The 27,473-nt window shown below is 40.1% G+C and overlaps 1 protein-coding gene and 1 long non-coding RNA gene across 5 annotated transcripts in view; one reads left to right on the top strand and one right to left on the bottom strand.

Moving 5' to 3' along the window:
- The window catches only part of LOC5577739 (ras-related protein Rap-2a), a 439,757-nt gene that overhangs the window by 386,671 nt on the left and 25,613 nt on the right, over positions 1-27,473 (bottom strand). The window contains exons 2-3 of one of the 4 annotated variants that reach the window (XM_021851731.1): positions 14,913-15,649; positions 13,416-13,951 (exon numbers count right to left, since the gene is read on the bottom strand). In XM_021851731.1, coding sequence (XP_021707423.1) covers positions 13,416-13,550 — 135 coding nt within the window. In that variant the 5' untranslated portion in view covers positions 13,551-13,951; positions 14,913-15,649. Of the gene's footprint in view, positions 1-13,415; positions 13,952-14,054; positions 14,213-14,840; positions 14,857-14,912; positions 15,650-27,473 lie in introns of those variants that run through there. The other 3 variants (XM_021851735.1, XM_021851733.1, XM_021851734.1) reach the window with 3 other exon arrangements.
- On the top strand, positions 14,225-15,063 carry LOC110678623. Its single transcript, XR_002501786.1, has 2 exons — positions 14,225-14,353; positions 14,833-15,063. It is a non-coding gene; the product is annotated as an uncharacterized LOC110678623 (long non-coding RNA).

The following is a 27,473-nucleotide window of genomic DNA, read 5'->3' as shown; positions in this document are numbered from 1 at the left end:
CAGAAGCTTTGCACAGCATCCCCAGAAGCTTCGCAGAGCTTCCCCAGAAGCTTCGCAGAGCTTCCCCAGAAGCTTCAAATTCAAATTTCAAATTCAAATTCAAAGCTTTGCACAGCATCCCCAGAAGCTTCGCAGAGCTTCCCCAGAAGCTTCGCAGAGCTTCCCCAGAAGCTTCGCAGAGCTTCCCCAGAAGCTTCGCAGAGCTTCCCCAGAAGCTTCGCAGAGCTTCCCCAGAAGCTTCGCAGAGCTTCCCCAGAAGCTTCGCAGAGCTTCCCCAGAAGCTTCGCAGAGTTTCCCCAGAAGCTTCGCAGAGCTTCCCCAGAAGCTTCGCAGAGCTTCCCTAGAAGCTTCGCAGAGCTTCCCTAGAAGCTTCGCAGAGCTTCCCTAGAAGCTTCGCAGAGCTTCCCTAGAAGCTTCGCAGAGCTTCCCTAGAAGCTTCGCAGAGCTTCCCTAGAAGCTTCGCAGAGCTTCCCCAGAAGCTTCAAATTCAAATTTCAAATTCAAATTCAAAGCTTTGCACAGCATCCCCAGAAGCTTCGCAGAGCTTCCCCAGAAACTTCGAAGAGCTTCCCCAGAAGCTTCGCAGAGCTTCTTCAGAAGCTTCGCAGAGCTTTCCCAGAAGCTTTGCACAGCATCCCCAGAAGCTTCGCAGAGCTTCCCCAGAAGCTTCGCAGAGCTTCCCCAGAAGCTTCAAATTCAAATTTCAAATTCAAATTCAAAGCTTTGCACAGCATCCCCAGAAGCTTCGCAGAGCTTCCCCAGAAGCTTCGCAGAGCTTCCCCAGAAGCTTCGCAGAGCTTTCCCAGAAGCTTCGCAGAGCTTCCCCAGAAGCTTCGCAAAGTTTCCCCAGAAGCTTCGCAGAGCTTCCCCAGAAGCTTCGCAGAGCTTCCCCAGAAGCTTCGCAGAGCTTCCCCAGAAGCTTCGCAGAGCTTCCCCAGAAGCTTCGCAGAGCTTCCCCAGAAGCTTCGCAGAGCTTCCCCAGAAGCTTCGCAGAGCTTCCCCAGAAGCTTCGCAGAGCTTCCCCAGAAGCTTCGCAGAGCTTCCCCAGAAGCTTCGCAGAGCTTCCCCAGAAGCTTCGCAGAGCTTCCCCAGAAACTTCGAAGAGCTTCCCCAGAAGCTTCGCAGAGCTTATTCAGAAGCTTCGCAGAGCTTTCCCAGAAGCTTTGCACAGCATCCCCAGAAGCTTCGCAGAGCTTCCCCAGAAGCTTCGCAGAGCTTCCCCGGAAGCTTCAAATTCAAATTTCAAATTCAAATTCAAAGCTTTGCACAGCATCCCCAGAAGCTTCGCAGAGCTTCCCCAGAAGCTTCGCAGAGCTTCCCCAGAAGCTTCGCAGAGCTTCCCCAGAAGCTTCGCAGAGCTTCCCTAGAAGCTTCGCAGAGCTTCCCTAGAAGCTTCGCAGAGCTTCCCTAGAAGCTTCGCAGAGCTTCCCCAGAAGCTTCGCAGAGCTTCCCCAGAAGCTTCGCAGATCTTCCCCAGAAGCTTCGCAGAGCTTCCCCAGAAGCTTCGCAGAGCTTCCCCAAAAGCTTCGCAGAGCTTTCCCAGAAGCTTCACAGAGCTTCCCCAGAAGCTTCGCAGAGCTTCCCCAGAAGTATCGCAGAGCTTCCCCAGAAGCTTCGCAGAGCTTCCCTAGAAGCTTCGCAGAGCTTCCCTAGAAGCTTCGCAGAGCTTCCCTAGAAGCTTCGCAGAGTTTCCCTAGAAGCTTCGCAGAGCTTCCCCAGAAGCTTCGCAGAACTTCCCCAGAAGCTTCGCAGAGCTTCCCCAGAAGCTTCGCAGAGCTTTCTCAGAAGCTTCACAGAGCTTCCCCAGAAGCTTCGCAGAGCTTCCCCAGAAGTATCGCAGAGCTTCCCTAGAAGCTTCGCAGAGTTTCCCTAGAAGCTTCGCAGAGCTTCCCCAGAAGCTTCGCAGAGCTTCCCCAGAAGCTTCGCAGAGCTTCCCCAGAAGCTTCGCAGAGCTTCCCCAGAAGCTTCGCAGAGCTTCCCCAGAAGCTTCGCAGAGCTTCCCCAGAAGCTTCGCAGAGCTTTCCCAGAAGCTTCACAGAGCTTCCCCAGAAGCTTCGCAGAGCTTCCCCAGAAGTATCGCAGAGCTTCCCCAGAAGCTTCGCAGAGCTTCCCTAGAAGCTTCGCAGAGTTTCCCTAGAAGCTTCGTAGAGCTTCCCTAGAAGCTTCGCAGAGCTTCCCCAGAAGCTTCGCAGAGCTTCCCCAGAAGCTTCACAGAGCTTCCCCAGAAGCTTCGCAGAGCTTCCCCAAAAGCTTCGCAGAGCTTCTCCAAAAGCTTCGCAGAGCTTCAACAGAAACTTTGCAAAGCTTCCCCAGAAGTTTCGCAGAGCTTCCCCAGAAGCTTCACAGAGCTTCCCCAGAAGCTTCGCAGAGCTTCCCCAGAAGCTTCGCAGAGCTTTCCCAGAAGCTTCGCAGAGCTTCCCCAGAAGCTTCGCAGAGTTTCCCCAGAAGCTTCGCAGAGCTTCCCCAGAAGCTTCGCAGAGCTTCCCTAGAAGCTTCGCAGAGCTTCCCTAGAAGCTTCGCAGAGCTTCCCTAGAAGCTTCGCAGAGCTTCCCTAGAAGCTTCGCAGAGCTTCCCTAGAAGCTTCGCAGAGCTTCCCTAGAAGCTTCGCAGAGCTTCCCTAGAAGCTTCGCAGAGCTTCCCTAGAAGCTTCGCAGAGCTTCCCTAGAAGCTTCGCAGAGCTTCCCTAGAAGCTTCGCAGAGCTTCCCTAGAAGCTTCGCAGAGCTTCCCCAGAAGCTTCGCAGAGCTTCCCCAGAAGCTTCGCAGAGCTTCCCCAGAAGCTTCGCAGATCTTCCCCAGAAGCTTCGCAGAGCTTCCCCAGAAGCTTCGCAGAGCTTCCCCAGAAGCTTCGCAGAGCTTTCCCAGAAGCTTCACAGAGCTTCCCCAGAAGCTTCGCAGAGCTTCCCCAGAAGTATCGCAGAGCTTCCCCAGAAGCTTCGCAGAGCTTCCCTAGAAGCTTCGCAGAGTTTCCCTAGAAGCTTCGCAGAGCTCCCCAGAAGCTTCGCAGAGCTTCCCCAGAAGCTTCGCAGAGCTTCCCCAGAAGCTACACAGAGCTTCCCCAGAAGCTTCGCAGAGCTTCCCCAAAAGCTTCGCAGAGCTTCTCCAAAAGCCTCGCAGAGCTTCTCCAAAAGCCTCGCAGAGCTTCCCCAGAAACTTTGCAGAGCTTCCCCAGAAGCTTCGCAGAGCTCCCCAGAAGCTTCGCAGAGCTTCCCCAGAAGCTTCGCAGAGCTTCCCCAGAAGCTTCACAGAGCTTCCCCAGAAGCTTCGCAGAGCTTCCCCAAAAGCTTCGCAGAGCTTCTCCAAAAGCCTCGCAGAGCTTCCCCAGAAGCTTCGCAGAGCTTCCCCAGAAGCTTCGCAGAGCTCCCCAGAAGCTTCGCAGAGCTTCCCCAGAAGCTTCGCAGAGCTTCCCCAGAAGCTTCACAGAGCTTCCCCAGAAGCTTCGCAGAGCTTCCCCAGAAGCTTCGCAGAGCTCCCCAGAAGCTTCGCAGAGCTTCCCCAGAAGCTTCGCAGAGCTTCCCCAGAAGCTTCACAGAGCTTCCCCAGAAGCTTCGCAGAGCTTCCCCAAAAGCTTCGCAGAGCTTCCTTAAAAGCATCGCAGAGCTTCCCCAGAAGCTTCGCAGTGCTTCTCCAAAAGCCTCGCAGAGCTTCCCCAGAAACTTTGCAGAGCTTCCCCAGAAGCTTCGCAGAGCTCCCCAGAAGCTTCGCAGAGCTTCCCCAGAAGCTTCGCAGAGCTTCCCCAGAAGCTTCACAGAGCTTCCCCAAAAGCTTCGCAGAGCTTCTCCAAAAGCCTCGCAGAGCTTCCCCAGAAGCTTCGCAGAGTTTCCCCAGAAGCTTCGCAGAGCTCCCCAGAAGCTTCGCAGAGCTTCCCCAAAAGCTTCGCAGAGCTTCCTTAAAAGCATCGCAGAGCTTCCCCAGAAGCTTCGCAGTGCTTCTCCAAAAGCCTCGCAGAGCTTCCCCAGAAACTTTGCAGAGCTTCCCCAGAAGCTTCGCAGAGCTCCCCAGAAGCTTCGCAGAGCTTCCCCAGAAGCTTCGCAGAGCTTCCCCAGAAGCTTCACAGAGCTTCCCCAAAAGCTTCGCAGAGCTTCTCCAAAAGCCTCGCAGAGCTTCCCCAGAAGCTTCGCAGAGTTTCCCCAGAAGCTTCGCAGAGCTCCCCAGAAGCTTCGCAGAGCTTCCCCAGAAGCTTCGCAGAGCTTCCCCAGAAGCTTCACAGAGCTTCCCCAGAAGCTTCGCAGAGCTTCCCCAAAAGCTTCGCAGAGCTTCCTTAAAAGCATCGCAGAGCTTCCCCAGAAGCTTCGCAGAGTTTTCCCAGAATTTCTGCAAAAGTTTTTCCAGAAATTTCAAAATTATTTTTCCGAAGCTTCAAAAACCTTTTTTTTGAAGCTTCTCAAGAAGATCCGGAAAGCTTCTCATTCAACCTTGCTTGCAACAATTGAAAATATGTCGACTATTAGCAACATTTAGTAACATTACACTATGAATATATTCAAGAGAAGGTCAAAATGTCAAATAAACTCTCTTAGTTATTCCCCAGCTACAAAACAATTCAGATGCATTCGAAACAGAAATCCGGTGTCCACAAACAACTGAAACAAGTTGGACAAACCCCACGTCGACGACATACTTGTCGCTAGTCCAGTTCTGATCCCGTTCGCCTACATCTTAAGACGCGACGACATTTTGCTGCGTGCGAGACAAGTGTGTGCAGGGTGTGCGTAGGACGATATGTTTCAGAAGTTTTTAATCATGCCAACCCACCAAATAGCACCTTGCTCAACCATGGCACGGAACGCGAGATTAATTTTGATCAACCTAGGCGGACACTAATTTTCCATCCATCCAACCAACCGTTGCCCGTTGGCCGTTTGCCACGCTTCTCCGCGATTGGGTTCATTAAGATTTGTATCTTCCGTTGGTTAAGGGTATAGAATTACTTTTTAACGGTTCGACTGCATGCAAGATGGTCAAATAGGTGTATTCGACATGACTTTTTACGATTTCATGTTATAGAGTTTTTTTTTTCCAGTGTTATAGAGTTGCTCTGATTGTTCATTCGTGCTTATAATAATTGAATCCTTACTGGTTTAACTTAAAAACTCTCTTACAACAACGGAATATGCGAAACCGGAAAGAGGAAATGAGGTCAACTTCCTTAAAAGCAAACACACAAAATCCACCTCAGACATTATTCGGTTTATTGGCGAGAATGTTGACATACCTCCTCGGCTGTCGGAGTGATCAACGGGTAAATAAAATCCTCATTAAAATTCCTGATGCTTGCCAATTGAGTGTTCTCCACCGCAAACCACAAAAAAGCTGGCTGTTGCTTGCTAGCTTGTTGGTTTAGAAGCGATGGAAGCGCCCGATAGGAGGAAGCGCATGCACCCGGGACACGTCTCGTGATGAATCACGGGAATGGTTGCTTGACTCCCACACACACGTTGCAGAAGATTCCTGACTCGAGCGATCCGTACGAAATGATTGGGCGCCAACAAACGGGGATTGGGACTAATAAGGTCATCGAACCCGTCTCCGACGTCAACGGAATGGGGAGAAATGTTGCATATTGGGACTGCGGGTCAAAGGAAGCTTTGTAACGGATTTTATTAGGAATGTTGGGCTTATTATAAGTTGTTTCAAAATTTATGAAGCTTTTAATTCAAGGAAGAAACTTTCTGATGCTACAATAAGTAGAATGTCAATGTATCAGTAAGAATATTTCTGTAGCTATACTATACGAAGATTAGGTAAAAAGTTTTCTGAAGCTCCAGTAGGAAGCTTTCGAAAAAAAAAGCAATTGAAAGCCTTCTGTATTACACTGTTCGACAAATTTTTTTTTTGGCTGAATCAGGGTCTAGTTTTTGACAAAGTTTGAATATTTTTCATTTTTCATCAAAAAAAAGCGTAATAAGCAAAATATTAATATATTTTCAAATTCAATTATTCAACCATTGAATTAGTCAAATCAATATTTTTTAGCCCTAGATCGCTTCAGGGAAACGTGCACCATTTCAGAAGAATATTGGCATCATTTTTATATATGAATTTGGAATGTTAACGATCATTTAACAAGCATATGAGGATGTGCACCATATAAATACTACTTATTTTTCTATTCCACACATCTGGTTCATTATATGATAATTATTATAGGTTCAAGAAGGCGCTTGATAAGGATTTGTTTTTTTTTGCTTCATTTGATAAAGCAATGAGCAATGCAATTCAGTAACATTTGATTTCAACAAGGATACGACTACGGAAAATGGATGTATCTGTTATGTTTATATGGACTGATAAACTCTTGGTAGTAATACAAAATTAGGTTGGACACTGACATGTAAGTCGCCGACGGCGAAGTCTGTGAAAAATGTGATAATAATGTTATTGGCGATTTCCAAAGATTTTGATAGGTTAAAAATAGATTACCTATCATGAGGTCCATTTGTTATCAGAATATCCCTAGAAATTACAGACTAACGTAAAATAGCAACCAATAATTCAGTAATCAACATTTCCACATTTTTTGTGACACCGTTGTACAGCCACTCAGGCAGGCATGAGATCTTTTTGATTCAGTTTGTGCACAATACTAATCATTTGTGAAAACTGATTTAGTGGTAACATGTCTGCTTCTTACTTGTAAGATGATACAATTTCTTGTTAAACCATTTCGATTTTTTTTGTTGGTTCTACATTTTACATATTTTTCGGCAATTTTAATCAAACTTTCAAATGGAGCGTTAGTTTCTTGTTCAATTGGATGTTTTCTTCAAATGGGTTCAGTTGTATATTGGAAACATAAAGAAGTCAACCATTAAGGTTAAGTTTAAACTCGTCTCTCATATAAGGACAAACGTGTCCATTTATGAGCCCCCATTCCCATATCCTCGAAACGAGTAAAAATGCTTTTCAATTAAGTGAAGAAACAATTTATCCATACATTTATGATAAACAATTTTGCGAAACTTCACGTAATTTCTATTTTCTTTCTTTAAACAAGAAAACATAGAAAAACAAGTGTTTTACTCATTTTGAATATATCGCAATTATTTGTGAAATTCATTCCAAATCTCAAAACTGAAAGTTTGATTAAATTTGCCGAAAAACATGTGAAATTTAGAACCAAAAAATAAAAAAATATCGGAAATGGTTTAACCAGAAATTGTTTCATCTTACAAGTAAGAAGCAGGCATGTTACCACTAAATCAGATTTCACAAATGATTAGTATTGTGCACAGATTGAATCAAAAAGAGCTCATGCCTGCCTAAGCGGCATACGCAAAAAATGTGATAATGTTGATTACTAAATTATTTGTTGCTATTTTATGTTATTCTGTAATTTTTCAAGGGATATTCCGAGCAAAATGAATGCCACGATAAGTAAACAATTCTTAATGAGTACCTATCGAAATATTTAGAAATCGCAAAAAACATTGTTATCACATTTTTTTACAGACATCGTCTCCTGATAAACCGACTAGCGCATGTAAGACCACTTACATGTCAGTGTCCAACCTTTATAAATTTTGTATTTCTGCTGAGAGTTTATTAGACCAACCAGCCCATATAAACATAACAGACACATCAATTTTCCGTTGTCGTATCCTTGTTGAAATCAAATGTTACTGGATTGCATTGCTCATTGCTTTATCTAATGGAGCAAAGTATCAAATCCTAATCAAGCGTCTTCTTGAACCTATAATAATTATATAATGAACCAGATGTGTGAAATTGAAAAATAAGTAGTATTTATATGATGCACATCCTCACATGCTTGCTTAATGATCGTCAACATTCCAAATTCATATATAAAAATGATGCCAATATTCTTCGTTTCCCTGAAGCGATCTAGTGCTAAAAAATATTGATTTGAATAATTCAATGCTTTAATAATTGAATTTGAAAATATATTGATATTTTGCTTAATACGCATTTTTGATAAAAAATGCAAAATATTCAATCTTTGTCAAGAAATAGTCCAAGGGTGCTGCAAATCATTTGAAAACGGCCTCTTTCTACACTTTTCTTGCACTTCAAGACCCATATAAACGCGTCCCTGATCCAGCCAAATTTTTTTTTTTGTCGAACAGTATTATCAGTATGAAAATGTCATTAGCTACAGTAGGAAGCATTCGGAAACTTTAAATCCAGAAAGCTTGTTAGAGATTACATAAATAAAATGCTACCTGAAATTTCTCTACAGCTGTCTAAAATGTCAGTAAAAACCTGTCGGAAGCTTTAGTAAGAATTTTCTTCATCTTTTTTTCAAGCTACAAAGGGATGCTTTCTACAACTTCAGAAAGAAGCTTTTTGAAGCTTCAGTATGAAGTGGAAGCTTTCAGAAGTTTCATTTCCCACTGAAGCTTTAATAGAAAGCGTTTTGGAAGCTTCAGTAGGAAGCGTTCTGAAGCTTTAGTAATAGATAGAAAAGAAGCTTCAGTAAAAAGATCCAGCAGAAACCAGGTTTTCTGAAGCTTCAGTAGGAAACATTCTGGAGCTTTCAGGAGGAAGCTTAAGTAGGAAAAAGCATTAAGAAACTTCAATGTAGACCTTTAGAAGCTTCGTAAGTGAGCTTGTTAAAACTCTCAAAGAAAGTTTTTAGTCTAAAGTGGGAGTCCCTCTGAACAGTGTCTTTTTTCAGTTTCATTGAGCGACTTAAGATTCAGTGAAAAGCAATCTGGTGCTCCAGTACGAAACAGTAGGAAGCTTCCTGAAGCTATAGTAGAAAACTATCCGAAAGTAGACAGCTTTTTAAAGCTTCAGTAGAAAGCTCTTTGAAACTTCCGTACGGAATTTTCAGAAGTTCCAGTAGGAAGCTTTCTAAAACATCAGTTGAAAGCTTTCTGTAACATTAGTATGAAAATTTCATAAGCTACAGTAGGAAGCATTCTGAAGCTCTTGAATTACCAAGCTCATTTGAGCTTAAATAAAATGCTACCTGAAGTTTCCCTACAGCTCTCTAAAACTTCATTAACAAAATCTCTCTGAAATTTCAGTAAAGTGCTTTCTAAGGCTTCCGTAACAAGCTTCCCGAAACATAAATAGAGATCTTACATAGGCTTGGTTAAAAATCTTTCTGAAACTTATGTAAGAATGTTCTTTCTCAAGCTTTAGTGGGATGCTATCTAAAACTTCAGGAGGACGTTTTCTGAAGCTGCAGTATAAAGTGGATGCTTTCAGAAGTAGGAAACGGAAGCCCACTGAAGCTTCAGTAGAAACCGTTTTGAAACTTCAGTAGGAAGCGTTCTGAAGTTTCAGTAAGAAGTTTTTTGAAGCTTCAGTAGGAAGCTTTCTGAAGCTTCAGTAAGAAGCTTTCTGGAGCTTCAGTAAAAAAATTTCTGAAGCTTCAGTAATAAGCTTATAAAAACTTCCGTAACAAGCTTTCTTATACTTCAATATTAAGCTTACTAGAGCATGAGTATTAGGTTTTTTGAAGCATTAGTGAAAAATTTCTGAAACTTCAGTAGAGAGGATTCTGAAGCATCTATGGAAGATCTCCAAAGGTGCAGTAAGAAACTTCCTGATGCTTTCGTAGATATATTCTGAAACTTCATCCGGAAACTTTTTTAAACTTCAGAGCAAAGCTTTCAGAACCTTCAGCTAAAAAAAGGATTTTTAGTTTCAGTAAAAGCTTTCTAAAGAAGCTAAGAAGGTTAATTAAGACACTATCTGAAGTTTCATTAGGAAAATTTCTGAAGCTTCATTAAAAACTTTCCAAAGCTTTGGTTAACCTTTCGGTCGTCGCGCGAATTTTTGTAACGCGAGTAGTCTCGCGTTGTACTTTGTACAACATCCTTGGTTTTGCGAATATCTCAGGAGTCTGACCACTTAGATAGATGACGTCTTCGGCAAAATTGATCAGTAGCTTATGGGCTATCATTATTATAGACGAGAAATTCGGGATTTTGACACTAGGCGGCGCTAGTGAGCATTAAGCTTTTGTTTCCCAGATCTCATGATCCTGACCACTTAGAAAGATGGCGTCTTCGGCAAAGTTGTTCGGTAACTCAAGGACTAACATTGTTTAAGCTAGTTGATTCAAAATGTTGCCACTAGGTGGCGCTAGTGAGCATAAAACATATGTTTCGCAAATATCTCAGGAGCCTGATCACTTAGAAAGATCGTGTCTTCGGCAGAGTTGTTCAGTAGCTCAAATTCTTTCTTTGTTTAATCCTTAAAGTTAGAGATTTATTAAAATAATGATAGTCCCTGAGCTTCTGAACAACCTTGCCAAAGGTGCCTGTCTAAAAAGTCAAGATCCGGAAGTATCCGCAAAACAAAAATGTCATGCTCACTAGCGCCGGCTGATGGCAATATATCGTATTTCTTGGCTCAAATAATGATAGCCCTTGAGCTACCAAACTACTTTGCCGAAGACACCATCTTTCTAAGTGGTCAGGATCATGAGATCTGGGAAACAAAAGCTTAATGCTCACTAGCGCCGCCTAGTGGCAAAATCCCGAATTTCTTCTCTATAATAATGATAGCCCATAAGCTATTGATCAATTTTGCCGAAGACGTCACCTATCTAAGGCTCCTGAGATATCTGCAAACAAAAGTTTCATGCTCACTAGCGCCGCCTAATGGCAAAATTTTGAATCAACTAGCTCGAAAAATGATAGTCCTTAACTTACTAAACAACTTTGCCGAAGACGACATCCTTCTATATGGTCAGGATCCTGAAAAATCTGCAAAACAAAAGTAAAACTTCCATGCCCACTAGAACCATCTAGCGGTTAAATTCCGAATCAAATAAAGTACCATCAGATAACGCTTCACCTCCAGAACAACTTTTTTTTTCTATCTTTATTAACGAGATTTTTAGCCCTGGGCTAGTTCATCTCGGGACCAACGGCTTTACTTCCCTTCCGAAGGAAGTAGTCACTGAAATTTTAGTGACTATCTCGGGGATGGGATTCGATCCCAGGTCCTCGGCGTGAGAGGCGTGTGTTCTAACCACTACACCAGGTCCGTCCCCTCGAACAACTTTACTAAAGACCCCAAGTTTCTATATTATCTGGATTTCGAGATATGACGATTTCAAACTATGGTTTCCTCGAACTGTACATAGTGCGTTCATTATTATGCGACTTCCATGTACATTTGTTTATTTTACCGTATTATAAAGGGTCATACTGTAAATAAAAACTGTCGAGTATTGTTCTTAAGAAGATTCTTGAGGAATACATTTAGGTTTGGTGTCGATAGATATCTTCGTTGCAAAATGATAGCATATAAATCACAACTGTTGTACAAAGTACAACAGCGCGACAGCCCGAAGGTTAAGAGGAAATCTTTCAAAACCTTCATAGAAAATCCTTCTTTAAAAAATTTTTACAGCTTCAGTAAAAAGCTTTCTCAAGAAGCTGAGAATATTAATAAGGACACTATCCGAAAGTTTTTTAGGAAAATTTCTGAATCCTAATTAAAAATCATCCTAAAGCTTTGGTTTCGTTTGAAAAAAAAAACTTTCAAAAGTTATGGAACGCTTCCTCTTTGCTTTTTATGTTGCAGTCAAATCAGTGAAATTTCTTTTTTATGTTGTAAAGGCCTTTTTAAAAGCTTTAAATAGTTTAATTAAGCATTATTCTTTTCAAATGTAAGAAAATACTTAAATCGGAACCTTTTCCAGATGTATGTTATTCAGCACTTCAGCAGGAAGTTTCGAAATATCTTCTGATGCTTCATAGAGCTTCTTACTGAAGAATTAATCAGTTTTTTTGGAAATTGCAGAACGGAATATGCAAAATTTTGGATTATTTTCTTATTTTGGAAATTCTTTGTCAAAAGTAACGGCGAGTTTTATTTAGCTTCATTTATATTATATGTTTCGAGCATATTTTCTTCGGATACCTTTTTCAGAAAATTTTTATGCATTTCTGCAGAATTCAAAATCAAAAAGAAGATTCTTGAAGCTTCAGACAGAAGCTAAGACGCTTCCTGAAGCTTCAGTAAAAAGCTTTGTAAGGATTCAGTAAGAAGCTTTCCAAGGCTTCAGTAAGAAGCATTTGAAGCTTCAGAAACAAGTTTGTTGAAGCTCAGAAAGAAGCTTCAGTTTAAAGCTTCATAAAGCTTCAAGAAGCTTTCTGAAATTTCAGTTAGAAGTTTCCTGAAGCTTCAGTAAAAAGCTTCATAATGCTTTAATAAAAAGCTTCCTGAAGCTTCAGAAAGAAGCTTTTTGAAGCTTCAGTGAAAAGTTTTCTGAAACTTCAGTGCGAAGCATACTGAAGCTTCAGTGAGAAACTTGCTGAAGTTTCTTTAAGCTTAAGTCAAAAGCTTCGTAAGGCTTCAGAAACAAGCTTCCTGAAGCTTCACTAAAAAGCTTCAGTAAGAAGTCTTGACGCTTTATTATTATGCTATCTGAAGCTTTCTTTACCTTGAATACATATTCCGGAACATCTATAGAAATAAAAACTCCGGGAAAAAGATTTACGAAGAAAATATTCTAAAAACATTGGAAATAAAGCGTAATGAAACTATCCGGAGCTACTGACAAATACTTTCCAAAATAGTTGAAACAAAATATGTTATAATTTGAACAAAAATGTAACTCATTATGTTTCAATTCAAACAAAAAAATAACTCATTTTGTAATTTTCCATAACTGAATTATAACAAAATTTGTTATGAGCAATTTATCTCAATTTGGTATAACAAAATGTGTTATAATTATAACTGCATATTTGCAACATTCGACAAAAGTAGGCATTGAGTAAAACGGATACCAATTTTGCATTTTATTGCAGTATGGGAGGAAACTGAAATTCCAAAAAATCACTAAAAACAAACTAAACAATCTTTTGAAGCTCTTGGAGTGTTTTCTCAAGGTTTATCATAAGTTTGAGATGTCAGCACAGTAGGAATCGTCGAAAGCCGCTGGAAAAGCGTTAAAAGGCTTATTACGATGCTTTTGGAACACCCACATAGAAAACTTGAAATGCAAGCGGAAGCTCACAGGAAAAATGTTTCAAAGTTCAATGAAACTTTTCTGCTATTGGAGTATTAGGAGACCTGTCAACATATTACATACAAAATTCATACCCAGTTGATATTTAGCGATTTCATTTGGTAAAGCTTTGAAATTTTGCTACCATCTGCATATAATAGTACGCGGATATCAATTTATATCCATCTACTATTTTCACTTTCAATATTATCTTCTTCCTTCATTAATTCCGTCATATAAAACCATTAATAACCAAGAGAAGACATTGTAGTCGTCATAATCATCGAGTCGCGATCAATAAACCGCTCATAAAAACCGGACTACCGGATACATCGACATGCAAACCATGTCGTCTTCGTGTCCACGCTAGTCCCTGCAGCGCTGCCAATCGAACGTATTACCCAATCCCTCCAATGCATCAAAAGCCCACCCACCCACACTACCAGTAATATCAAGTCGTTGAGCCACACCTACCTCAATTTCTTTCCGGTAGAAATCCTCGATCGTCGGGTCGTACTTTTCGATGAAGCAACCGGACACGAACTGCACGGTGAGGGCCGATTTGCCAACTCCACCGGAGCCCAGTACAACGACCTTGAATTCGCGCATTTTGCTGCCGCTCCGTTAGCTGTCGCTGATCTGCTGTTGTTGCCGCTCCAAGTGCCGCAGGGCTGTGAGTCGTGATCGCTAAAACCAGCACACCAACACCGACCGCAGGGGTGTGTGTGTCTGATCGCCGTTTGCCCACTCAACTGGGCACACCGCGTTCACTATCTCTCTCACCCTCTCTAGATACTCGATCGCGATCTCGTTGATCGCTTGGATACGGATTAATAAACTCGATTGATAATAACAACAAAACACGATCGCTCACTCACACTCACTTCCGAAATTGATGATGAATCACTCGGCAAGGGTTGGGAAGCGAAATTTTTCTTCAGTAAACTTTCCACTCTTCTATGCTTTTCTTAACTTTTTCACATTGATACACAAACACTGCAGCGACGGCACTGTAGAAAGAAAAACAAAAATTATGAAGAATAACAACAGCACTAAATTCGCTTTGATCTCGTTTTTCCCTATAGCTCGCTCGGGCTTCTCTTTCTATTTCACCATAATCATAAACGCGCTCGATTGATTGCGAACCACTAGTATTGCGAAAGGAAGAAAAACGAGCGCCGCGCCGCACAAATTGCTGCAACTTTTCTTGCGCTCGCGCTTCGCTTCGCCTACTATGCGCGGATCTCGCCCGTCGTCCACTTTCTTCCGATCCGATTGCTCACTCGCACACTAGATTGCAGCAGCCCTGCAGCGCACTCTCCGCCTGAGACTACTAAACAAAATTCAATGGTTGCTGTGTGAGTGCCCTGAGTGAGACCGATCGGAGTAATTACACTTATCGTGGTTTTAAGGTGCGCTTTTCGTTTTAATCGTAACAATACACGAACTTCTTTTGATTCGGTTTTGGAACTACGTCTACGCAACCCGGTGCTAGGCAGCCATGTTTTCGTGGTTAGCATCAAACTCAAGAGCAACAACGTACATTGGCCTAATCGTTTAAGGGAAATTTTCTTCCAGTGCTAAAATGTGTTTCTAGCTAATCACTTCAACCCAAATTGACTTGCTGTACTGCAATCCAATAGTTTGCAACCGTTTGTTTGTTACATAACTGTTGTTATGCAAGAAAAGATTTTTTTTCGGATAAAAAGATTTCGCCATCATCGATTGTTAGTCCTCAAACGGTTATTTGTTTACAAACATTGAGCTGTCAGTGGGAACCACTTCCCAGTGGGAACCAGAGATGTTTGCTCGTTATTTTTCAATGGGGTTGTATGGGCGGTGTCAGGAGGCTGCGTCTACGTCAGTTTCTTTCCTGTGGAACCACTCTCAGATACGTGCCAATGAACGACGCTACAGTTGATGATTGATAATCGACGGCTGTTGAACACACAGCCCTACACAGAAACTCACATCGAAGCAAACTGCGACGGCTGATGAGATATCTGACGAGAGGAGCGTTGACTGCCTGCCTGCTTTCACGCCACGAAGAGATGATAACAAACGGACGAGCACCGCTTGCTACGATTAAGAAACAATGAACCGATTGTACACTAATTACATCGAATACATCGAAAAATGACGACTACACTACAGCAATGAGGAGCTTAAGCTCGAGCTTCGGGCTAATCAGAGGGCGGACGACGACGACGACGACGAGATAACGGATCATACGCTTGCCGCGGGCTCCGTTGAAGATCGTTGACTTCGGTGGGGTTTTTTGATCGCGGAAAGTTCCGTGAACAAGCAAAAGTCGTTCTGAATTATCGTTTCTGTGTGTTTTGCTAATAATTCGGCACCGCGGAATTCGGCCTTTGTTTCACCATCGGGGGCAGATCATGATCATCATTATTCTGATTGCGTGTCGACGACTTTGCCGTATCGGTATTACTGCCAGGCCACGCGCTCGCAATGGATTCAGTCTTCGTTCATTGTGCGTTTACGACCGTCGTCCAGTCCAGATAGGAGGGTGAACTCCCAAGTACCAAGGGAACGGAAGCGGAGATCCAATTTTGGGTGAGGGCGATCTCAACTTCGCTCATCAACTTCGGATGGCTTTTGTGATATGAGAGGGTGTTGCGGAGGCGGAGTTTCTTCCGTACAGGTCTGGCGATGACTACAGTCGCTTTTCAGAGGTTTGATGGGAAATGCTGGAATAAAAGAAGGTAATAAAACTAACGTTAGAATGATTTTGCGAAATGATTTCATAATAGTGTAATAACTTTCATTTTATTTATTGCTAAGCTAGCCTAAGTTCATTTCTTATTTTTGAATTCTTTGATCGTCATATTCAAATAAGATTACTAATCACTTCTCTTAGGTGTGGTATTTTTAAAAGTTGTATCCAAAACTTTTGCACCTTTTCATTTCAATTCAGCTATAGATGCTGACGGATATCACATGAGAGATTGTTTGACGAACTCCTCTGGTGATTTCTCAAAATTGTGCACTTGATATACACACATTTAGGGTGTTTCCATGGATTACTTCAAGAATCGCTAATTTCTATAGCGAAAAGGATTTTTTATTAGATTTGTAAAGAAATGTCTTCATGAGTCTTCATATTCTAATATTCCGCTGGAAGTTACTTCGGAGTATCTTCATGTAACTCTCCCATGCATTTTCCACAAATCGAGTCATAGATTGCTTCCTAGACTTTCGTACAGGATTTTTTTGTAATAATTTTTGGATGAACGACAAAACATAATTGATCGCCATCCCAAAGAATAAGCATTAAGTTAGTGCAACTATACGTTTCCTTGAGTCAGAAATATACAACTTTATCTGTAGATTAGAAGTTTCCATCTTAAATTTTCACTTACCACAACGAACTTTCTAGCATCTCTTTCAAATCTTTAGTTTCCTCTCCTATCATCTTCTTATTGATATTTCTGTAATTACCTCCAATCTAAGCCAAAAACTGCCACCCAGCTCAGAGTTCCTATGAGCACTTCCACAGCTATAAACTAATAGCTTATTTTGCCATTTGACCATTTTCACATTTCTATGTCCTGAGGCAAGCAAGCAACTTACTCAATGACCTGAAGAGTCGAGATCTGACCCTCGATCAACGGGATTTGAACCCACGATCCTCACATAGAAAAAAATATTTAACTTAAACTGAAGTCTACTGTAAAAATAAATCAAATTCGTGCGTTGTTATAGCATCATGAAAACTCCAATAAATATACATTCAATCTGGTGGGAGTTCGACTGTAACTCTCAATCGTTCTGATTTAAGGGCTTTGGGGGAATAAACGAGGGGCAAGTAATAAACCTCGTTTTACTCCCTCAAAGACTGCGTAGCTGTTAAATCAGAACGATATACAATCAATTTTCAACTAAAAATGCTTAAACATCACATGGTTGTGTAAATTTAAGGTGAATTCAATTTAAAAATAATAGATTGGTCGTTAAAATTTAGGTTTATTTTGATGCTCCAAATATGTGCATGAAAATAAACTTAAATTTACTACATATTTTTAGCTGTGCAGTTTGATCTTGCTAAATAGCTAAGTATCCAGTCTTCAAAACCTTCAAAAATATTTTCTAAAAGCAACAGAAGGCAAGAGGTACAGCAGGTATGAGAGCAGCCATAAGCAGCTTTTGGAGGTAATTTCCTGAGTAATTTCCCAAAGCTTATGGAGGATCTTTCAAAAGTTTTCTGAAAATGTGATTTCTGGATAAGTGTTCGAATAAATCGGTAGAAGCTTCTACTAGCAGCCTTCTGGAGTTTTTGGAGAAGCTTTCTTTTCTGGAAAATTTCTCTGAAGCTTCTGAAAAAGTTCTCTGAAGCTTCTGGAGTAGCTGTTTTTAACTTCAGTGGGAAGCTCTTGCAAGCATTTGTAGAAGCTGTTTCATGTACAAAGAGTGATGAATTCAATGATACTTTTTAATTTGAAGATAACATTACGAGTTACATCGCATCGCAGCAACCTTGGTTTTAGGTGGTAGCTATAGCAATGGTTGGCTGTTAAACAGTTTTACTTCAGTTCTAAACTTTCAATAATAAACACGTGTATTTTTTTTTTGCTCTAAACAATGTTTTACTTCGCTTCTAAGTTGGACTGTTGAACATCTCACGCATATGGAGAAGCTCTCTAAAGCTTCTGAAGGAACTATCACAAACGTCTGCTAGAAGCTCTTCTAGAGAAGCTCTCTGAAACAACAACGGCCGTCTGAAGCCGCTAAGTAAAGCTTAGTGAAGCTTCTGTAGATAGTCTGTGAAGCTTCTGGAGAAGCTCTCTGAGGCTTCTGCATAAACTTTCTTAATCTTCTGGAGAAGCTCTCTAAAGCATGCAGAGAAGTTCTCTGGAGGCTCTAGAGAAGCTCTCCTCGGGACAAGTTCTGCTCTGGAGAAGTTCTCTGAAGCTTTTGGAGAAGCTCTCCGAAGCTTCTGGAGAAGTAGGCATAACAGAGAAACACTTCTGGAGAAGCTCTCTGAAACATCTGGCGACAGGCTTTCTGGAGCTGCTAAGATGGGTTTTGAAGCTTCTGGAAAAATTCCCCGAATCTTCTGGGGTAGCTCTCTGAAGTAATCGGAAAAGCTTTTGTAGATGGTCTATGAAGCTTCTGGAGACGCTCTCTGAAGCTTCTGCATGAACTTTCTAAATCTTCTGGAGAAGCTCTCTGAAGCTCGTAGAGAAGTTCTCTGGAGCTTCTAGAGAAGCTCTTCTCTGGACAAGTTCTGCTCTGGATAAGTTCTCTGAAGGATTCGGAGAAGCTCTTCAAAGCTCATGGAATAGCTCTACGGAGTTTATGGATAAACACTCCGAAGCTTCTGGAGAAGTAGGCATAACAGAGAAACACTTCTGGAGAAGCTCTCTGAAACATCTGGCGACAGGCTTTCTGGAGCTGCTAAGATGGGTTTTGAAGCTTCTGGAAAAATTCCCCGAATCTTCTGGGGTAGCTCTCTGAAGTAATCGGAAAAGCTTTTGTAGATGGTCTATGAAGCTTCTGGAGACGCTCTCTGAAGCTTCTGCATGAACTTTCTAAATCTTCTGGAGAAGCTCTCTGAAGCACGTAGAGAAGTTCACTGGAGCTTCTAGAGAAGCTCTTCTCTGGACAAGTTCTGCTCTGGATAAGTTCTCTGAAGGATTTGGAGAAGCTCTTCAAAGCTCATGGAATAGCTCTACGGAGTTTATGGATAAACACTCCGAAGCTTCTGGAGAAGTAGGCATGACAGAGAAACACTTCTGGAGAAGCTCTCTGAAACATCTGCTGACAGACTCTCTGAAGCTGCTGAGAAAAGCTTACTGAAGCTTTCTGAAGCTTCTGGCGATGTGCTATGAAGCTACTGGAGAAGCTCTCTGAAGCTTCTGGAAAAATTCTCCGAATTCTTCTGCGGTAGCGCTCTGCGGCAATCGGAGATGCTCTCTGAAGCATCTAGAGAAGTTCATCTAGCTTCTAGAGATTTTTTTTCTGCAGAAGTTCGCTTAAGCTTTTTGAGAAGATCTTCAAAGCTTGTGGGGAAGTTCTACGAAGCTTTCGCATAAGCTCTCTAAAGCTCTTTCAAGCCTCAGGAAAGGCTCAGAATTTGGAATTGTCTTAATTCATGGAGCTCTATATTTTTGGAGGAAGTTCGAGTATCCTGTAGAAAAAGGAAAACTGAAAATAGTTTATGGGTATGGATTGCTAGAAATATTCGTATTTCGCTTACTAAAATCTGATTATCTCGAGAGCAAATTATTCACATAAAGAAAAAGCTCAATATTCCTGGAACTAACACTGATTCCATGAGAAGGCAAGAATTCCATTTGAAACTCCATTTAGCCTTTTCTTCTAACGTTTCTTCAATGATTTCTTCAAGAATTTCTTCAGAGATGTTTCCAGGAATTCTCCCAATAATTTAATAATTCTTTCAAAAATTCTACTAAGAATTTCTCCGTGAAATTCCTTAAAAATGTTCTTGTTGAGTTAAAAATGGTAAGTCAGACCGGACTCGTAAAGATATGCAAAGGATTCTCTCTACTTTGATCTCTCCAACGCTATTACTCTGCAAATGTTACTTCAAATAGAAAGAGTCTATTATTACAGCAAACTTGACTACATTTTTTTTCGCAAAGAGCATGAGGTTCGATCCATCAAAAAATTCTTCATGAAACACTGGACAAGCAGACTTGAGTGAATTACATATTGAAAAACAGAGTATTTCTGAAACTACCGAACAGTAAATAAATTTGATGTTTCAAATTTTGAGACTTTTTGTTGAAATTTTAGAAAGAAAGTTTTTAAATAACCTAGAAAAGTTTGGTGAAATAATTCAAGAAAGAATTTGTCAATAGAACTCATAAATAAAATTATGGGAAGAACTTCTGGAGAAATTTATATGAGACTTCTGATAAAATACTTTTAAGTATTACAAGATTTTTTTTTCGGCTGAGCACCTCAATTGTAAAACGTGTGCTGTTGAAACTCTTGAAGAAATTCTAAGTGGAATTCCTAGTGGATTCTGCGGTGAACTTCATGAACAAATTGTTTTAAAGTTGGTCAAGGATCGATTGACCAAAATTGGCGGATCGCAGCAAGCCGTGTGCGTTCTGAATTTTGTGTCACGTTTACTTCGTTCCGCGTTTTCTAATTTGGCTAGTGAAAAACTAGATTCGGCGAATGGCGGTATGCCGCGTGAAAATGTTCTGTGGATACAAGTGATAAAAGTGTATTTTTTTTTCTTTTGAAATATTTTATCTGAAGATTTGTGTCGTTCTGTATGCTAGACTTTAAAATAGTGGGATTATTCAGTGCTAAGCCACCAGGATAGTTTTTTATTCTCGTTTGTGATATACTAAGATGAGAAAGCATATCTGTTATAGCTGAGTGATTTAATTAATGGTGTTGTTCAATGCTTTCTGACAATAGGTAAAGAAAGAAGATATTTAAAGTGAGAAAACAGCATTCAATAATGACCATTGTGCTACGCAAAGTTGAATGTTTCAAAATAGAATGGTCTGTCCAGTTTTGCTCCTCATATTGTGTGTGTTTTGACGGTTTTGACAATGGAAAGCGTCATTTAAATATGCACACATGCCGTTGTTCTATTGAGATACGAAACCGTCCAGATGATATGGATTCAATTTCACAACAAAATAATTGAGTTTTTTGTGGAAACGACTTCTTCACTGGACCTTAGGACAAATAAACGGATTTGAGGAGTTTGTTCCAATTACACTGCTTATTTTGCGGGCTCTGAGGTAGGGTTGATTTATCTTCTCGTTTCAGATAGCAAGCAATGGCGCTTAAACCAAAGCTCATTGGCTAGCTGTAAATGCCTGTGTCCCATCCCTCGATGACAAACGCGCATGAAGTGATATTAACTTCCTTAGCTTCGTCACTTCCAACGATTAAAGAAGCTTTAACATGAAACATGAAACATTACATACACATCTGCATCCAATTACAAAAAATATACTAAACTACACATACACCAAATTTCAACCCGGTCGTATCACTGGCTTATAGTGAGTGAATCCTAGACCATTACCCTTCCCATCATCCAACTGCTTAACATCTATGAGGGCGTAAGTGAGTCGCTGGCCTCTCTTCAAGTAGATGTCATATCATCATTATTCTTCCCTTTCCCCGTTTCATCTCTGACTTCCGATTGAATAGCTATTTCTTCCAAAATAGTTTTTCTTGAGCAATTGGAAAAAGAATGGCTAAGTAACTAACATGACAGTTTTCAGTACCGTAAATACCGTAGCATGCATAAATATTCAAGTTTTCTCGAAAAAACTATCGCTTTGATAGTTTTCTCGAAGAAAACTTGAATGTTTATGCATGCTGTTTCAGAGAATCAATTTATATTTTTAAAACAAGAACTGGTATCCTAACTATCATTTGCAGTTGATAGATTACCAGAATATTTATTATGAATGGATATATAATTTTTCATATAATCGAAAGTCCGTTGTCTGTTTTGGAGTAACTTTGATAAGGCGGCGTCCATTTATTACGTAACGCTAAAATAAGAAATTTTTGACCCCCTCCCCCCTCCATAACGTTTTTTGTATGATTTTTTTTTTTTAAATTTTTGTATGAGCCTTAACGCTTGAGCCTACTCCCCCCCTCCCCCTAGAGCGTTACGTAATTTGTGGATGCCGCCTAATGGAGCATAAATCAAACAAAATTAAATTAATTACGGAACATTTTTAAGGCGTTGCATACCTTTAGGTGTTTAACGCTATATGGAAATTTCTGACTTAGATTACAAAAATGGTCCTAGTTTGTAAAAATAGTTTTCGCTAAGAGATTCGAGATCATATTCAAGTTCTATTATAACTAGGCTATCAATTATTAGTGACGAACTCATTATGACTTTATCAAATAGTAATCATAGAACAGATTGTTTGTAAGCGTTTTAGAAATGCTAAAATCTCATTTTTTTTATATTTGCATATGAATCCGCAAATGTACTTGATTCCAACGAAAATAGCTTTCACATGAAGTGTCATACTAATACTCTTTATTTTTACATTTGTTTTACTTTACTGATTAACAGAAACTTTGTTATTTCGTTTAGTATGTTGTGGGTCTCGCACAACCAAAGTTACCCGCATTATCAATGTTACTTCGTTTTACGATAAGTAATTTACGAAATACTCCGTTAGCACGCAATGCAACGCAATACTTATTGCAGGTAAAATTGCTAAAGTAAGTATTGGTGAGATTTTTGTAGAAATAACAGCGACAATTCCTAGAAAAAACCTGAAAACTCTCGTGCGGAATTATTACAAAAATTGAAATAATAAACTGAGCTCTGAAAATCTGAAGGAATTAATTCCTTATGAATCTTACTATACCCTTCAGAAATTGACCAGTCATACTATTCACCAGTCCTTAGAACTCCATTTAAAATTAACTGGAATCGTTCCGAAAATTAATGCAAGTGTTCACCTCTGCCTTCCATAAATCAATGATTTAATAAATGACTATGCCTTCTTTAAAGTAATGCCTAAAAAAGCAAAATGTCGTCCAAAAAGAAAATGCGCACCGCGAAGATGACCTATAATTACATAAATGACTAGATCCAAGATCGATTTGCAATGAAACCGTTATTTATGTTGACACTTATTCTACAGTTTTATTTGATAAAACAAGGTTTGTACCTGCAGTTCATGACCCTTCATTCAATTGCAGCCTCAATGTGCTCCACAAAGGTTAACTTTGATTGGCATTCCAACCTCATGAAAAAGTTACACCTGTCCACCATCCATCGAAAGTGGTTACATTGTTCACCTGTCCAACCCCAGCAAAGCTTTTCAAAGGTCACTGCGCTGGCGAACAACGAACCGCAAGGTGAAAGCTCAATTATCGGTGCGTCGTGCGATCTTCCATGAAGTGACAACTCTGATTTTCGCCTTTTGGTCTATTTTCTCACTATGTCGATTTACGCGATATCATCGTGAGTTGTTGTTGGGGGATGATGAAGCTACCCGAGCAGAAGGAAATTGGTAATGAATACCAAACTGTGGTATTCCATACCAAATGATTTTCAGTAATTACTACATGAAGTATTAAAGAAGTCCCCAAATTGACAATTGGATCATATATTGCAATACCTAGATACATAATACATAATGAATGTGCAATTTTAATAATAGCTCAATACCTTAAACAGCCCTCAAAAGGTTAACAATACCTTGCTAAAATAATGTTGATTTAGAAAACAACATTTATAAAACCAAAATTACACCAAATTGAGGTGTTATCAATACCAATATTGCGTAATTGACCTAATTTTGGAACAATACAAAACAATGATATGCCACAGATAAGTGCTAGTTACACTTTCCTAATCGGGTAATTGAGTGATTCCTCCGCTTTGAACTCTTTAGTAGATAGTCTAGTCAATCAGTCAGCGCGCACTTCTCCTACCCACTATCAGTCCGACGATGATGATTGGATATTCCCGATAAGTGCGATCTTTCAACAGCCATGATAATGCGCCACAGGAAAATGTCATGCGGGGGATGGATGACAAAGAAGGGGGGGGGGCTCTCTTTTGAGCAAATATTGACGTTTGTTATCAGATTTCCTCCACGGAGTGAGGTGAAGCTTCTGATGATGGCAAGCAAAAGGCCTTCACTCAAACGCCTCGTCGGTCGATGGCTCGGAAGAAGGTTGCTTCAGTTTTGTCCGGAGCAAAATGCACACCAGACGAAGGCGGGTGGTTTGTTAGTTGGTGGTGAGAAAAGGCACAGAAAAACACCTTATAAATCAATTTCTGATTTTGCTTTCATCGCCCTGGTGGAAAGGGGCTGTCGTCAGTCACCAACACTGACTGTCCGTCGTCACTCACCCGCAACCAGCCCAGTCCAACGACTTTGAATCGCTGAGATTTTCTTGCTTTATTTACTAGCGCTTATCAGCTGAGGAGCAACAGACACACACAGAGGGGGATCGGGGTTGAATGCACCGGAGGAGTATTATGAGTTTCAATACTATTTTCAGATTTACAATAATCAAGATTTTTTGCAGAATTATAACGTACAACCCTTTGTTGCAGTTTAAAAAAAACGTGCCTTTTGGAATCATCAATCATATCAAGTTGTGTACAACATATACTTATGCAATTTCTGAAAATCGATATGTGATTAGTCAAATTAGTTACAGTCATTAAACAACTGAATTTAGTTGTGTAATAATATTGTACGACAAACATGATTCGGTGCAAAAAAGTAGTCACTTTCATACCTTAGAAGCTCACAAGACTGATATGAACAACGATGGACGGCGTTAAAATTGCGTGAAGATTCCTGTCGAACACCCAAGTTCACTCGAATCTTGCCGGGGACTTCAACAGGGTGCTGGACTATGGCGCCTGTTGTTCAACATCTAGCGTGCACGCTAGAAGGTTTCATGTGAGGAGCTGAATGTTGCAACAGAGATACGATTTTCACAAGATCCAGCCAATTTGTTTGCTTCGTGAATGATAAGGATATTTGTGCCTCTTCTGCGCGACGTATGAGTCGAGACGAGCCACTCTCACGTGAGACGACTAATGTAAATCAAATGGGAGCGAATCGACAATTGTCACTTCATTCGACTCGTCTGGGAAGATTCAAATATGACGTCCATCATTTTTCGGGATTTCAAGACTCCCCCTTCTCTCTGTCATGCTTTTTCTAATACCTATTACATGCACTATCATACTCTCATAGATAAACCACCAGACCCCCCCCCCCCCCAAAAGATGGATGTCATTTTTAAATGATCCCTCTCCAGGCATGATAAAATGTACTCCTCAACTTGTGAGGGAGCAAAAAATACTAATGAGGCAAAGAAAAATGAGCGTGGGAGATGCGATACAAAACACAACGGAGGAAAAATCCAACAAAAAAGAGTGCCATCACAACTACGCGAGGCCTGTTTTGTTCGGACGAGACACCCAAGAGTTCTTTTAACCCTCTCTTTCCCACGATTTTGATCCACTTTTTCTCGAATAAAAGAGTATTTTCATAAAAAGTGCTTGAACCAACAATGTTGCATATAGCCTAAATTTTTCGAAATCGGTATAATTTTATATGAAAATTGTTTTTCAATTAAAGTAAATTGATAGTTTATCTATAGTTTTACTATTGAAACAATTAGTTAACTATTAAACTAGTCTGATGAGTAGGGAATCATATTCTAGTAACTATTGCATTGTGTTCATCTGTTTCGATTTGCCTCGAATTCGTCGAAAATCAAATAGTCGAGCTCTGGAGTTTGAGTTAAGGGTGATAAAGAAGCAAGAGAGAAAGAGTACCTGATAAAATCCTTGCATTTCGAAGCACTCTCACTCGAATCGTATGAGCTTCGTGTTGTGAATTTTTAGTTCAAAACCTCGTAATCGCATATTTGCATCGCAGAGGAGTTTCTGTCAAGCCTTGGCACATTGACTTCTTTACCTCTCTGCTTGTGGCACCTCATACATAATATAATTATGGTAAAATTAGGGGAATTTGACGAAGAATGCTTGACACAGATTTCAACAAAATAAAAAATATATATGTGTACAATTTAATCTCTCCCCAGTAAATTCTTGATCAAATTGCTGGACAATCCATTGATAACAAAGATCAGAGAAATCGTTTGACTAGCAATAGTGGATTTGGAAAAAATCGTTAAAAACGCGTAGAAGAGCTTTTGACGGTGTTTCATAAATATTAACAGATGTAGTCGTCGACTTTTAATATTGAAAGCAGACCTACATAACCAAGTAACCATGAGACATTTTATCATAGCTTGAAGGCGGAAATGGATACTCATACGGTTGCATAAATGCAAGAACGTCAGCAAAGCAACGAAACAAAAAGAACAAAAAATTATAGAGTAAGGTGGGGCAAAAGTTCGACCTTAGTGGTATATTCAAAGTTTCCAGGAAAACAATAGCAGTTAAAACAAAACAAATACCACACAGTGAACCGTCAACATATTGGCTATAATTTTGCTGAACAAACTTGTGTCAAAATATTTACCCATTTTTAGTTATAACAGTTTCAAAATTAATTGTCTTATTCGAACTTTTGCCCCACCGGTGGGGCAAGAGTTCGAAACTAGTGTGGGGCAAAAGTTCGCTGGCTAAAACACAAAATATCGATTCTTTTATGATAGGCATACTTTGCAATAGCCGTAAACTTAAGTTTGACGAAAAATACACACTAAATTTTCATCAAAAAATTGACCAACACCGGGTTAATTATAATATACTCAAAAATAACATTTTTTCACAAAACTATGTGGAAATGTAAAATTTTGGTGTCAATTTTCACACGATCAGACAAATTTAACTGAATTTGAAGATAATATGTGGATTTTAGGCAATTTGCAAATTTTTCCGTGATTTTATACATGGGTCGAACTTTTGCCCCGCTGATTCGAACTTTTGCCCCACTATGGGCCAAAAATTGTTTTGAAGCATCTATGCAAAAACTAATACACCTCAAAGCAACCTTATGATAGGCCTAGAAATGCCCTTACATAAAATATTGAAAAATATTTTATCTTCAATTGGTTCCATGCAACGAAATTTTGACCAAAAATTACAATATTCACGTCGAAAAACAACAAATAACCATAACTTTTCCAAATCTCAATCGATTTTTATGATATTTGTATTAAAAGTCTCTTACTTGAATAGCATTCGAACCACCATGACATTTATAAGATTTGTTTTGAATTGAGCTGGAAATTTTAAAAAGAAACTCTTACCCCACTCGAACTTTTGCCCCACTTTACTTTATAGTTAATTTGGCGTAGTGGATCCAGGTCATTTGGCTGAACGCTATGTGGCTAAAAGAGCCATTTGGCCGAATGTCAATTGACCAAAAATATGAAAGAAATAGAAAACTACAAATAGCAAGCCAAAAACAAGCTATAAAGATCATTAAGTCACAGCTAATAGATGCTTATGCTAGAACAAAAAATTTCTGAAAACCTGTGTAAATATTCAAATCGAAACTCCTAGCAATCACTATCACCGCCACACAGCGAATTGCGCCATTCAGTGGTGAATATCAGTATCTTGAAATATTTCATATTCACCAATGACATCGTCATGGGAACTTAGCGATGACAGCGCCACCACGATGTTGCTACTTGTGTTGCCATTCAAAATGACCATTGATTGTCTTACACAGTTTTACAATCGGACTTCAACGTCTGTTATCTGTGATTAAGTTAACATCATTAAACTCTACAAATCAAAAGATCAGCTGTTTAGTTTGAACCACAATTATAAATCCTACACATCAGCGTTGTAGCAATCTAATATATTATTAGTTCGTGATTCGGCCAAACGACCCTTTTAGCCAGAATGTTTATACTTTGAATACGTATCTATACTTCCTAATTTTTATACTTTGAAAAGATTCGATACGCTTGCAATCTAGTAAATTTGAGGTAAACCCTCAAAGGATTCTTCAAAGAATAACAAAGGTTGAAGGTATCCACATAGATTCACTAAGCACGATATGGGTAAAGGTTGAAACGTGT

Source organism: Aedes aegypti, chromosome 3 (genome assembly GCF_002204515.2).
Source record: "Aedes aegypti strain LVP_AGWG chromosome 3, AaegL5.0 Primary Assembly, whole genome shotgun sequence".
NCBI classification, from domain to species: domain Eukaryota; kingdom Metazoa; phylum Arthropoda; class Insecta; order Diptera; family Culicidae; genus Aedes; species Aedes aegypti.
Note: the sequence above shows the minus strand (reverse complement) of the source record. Positions and strands in the feature narration are given on the sequence as shown.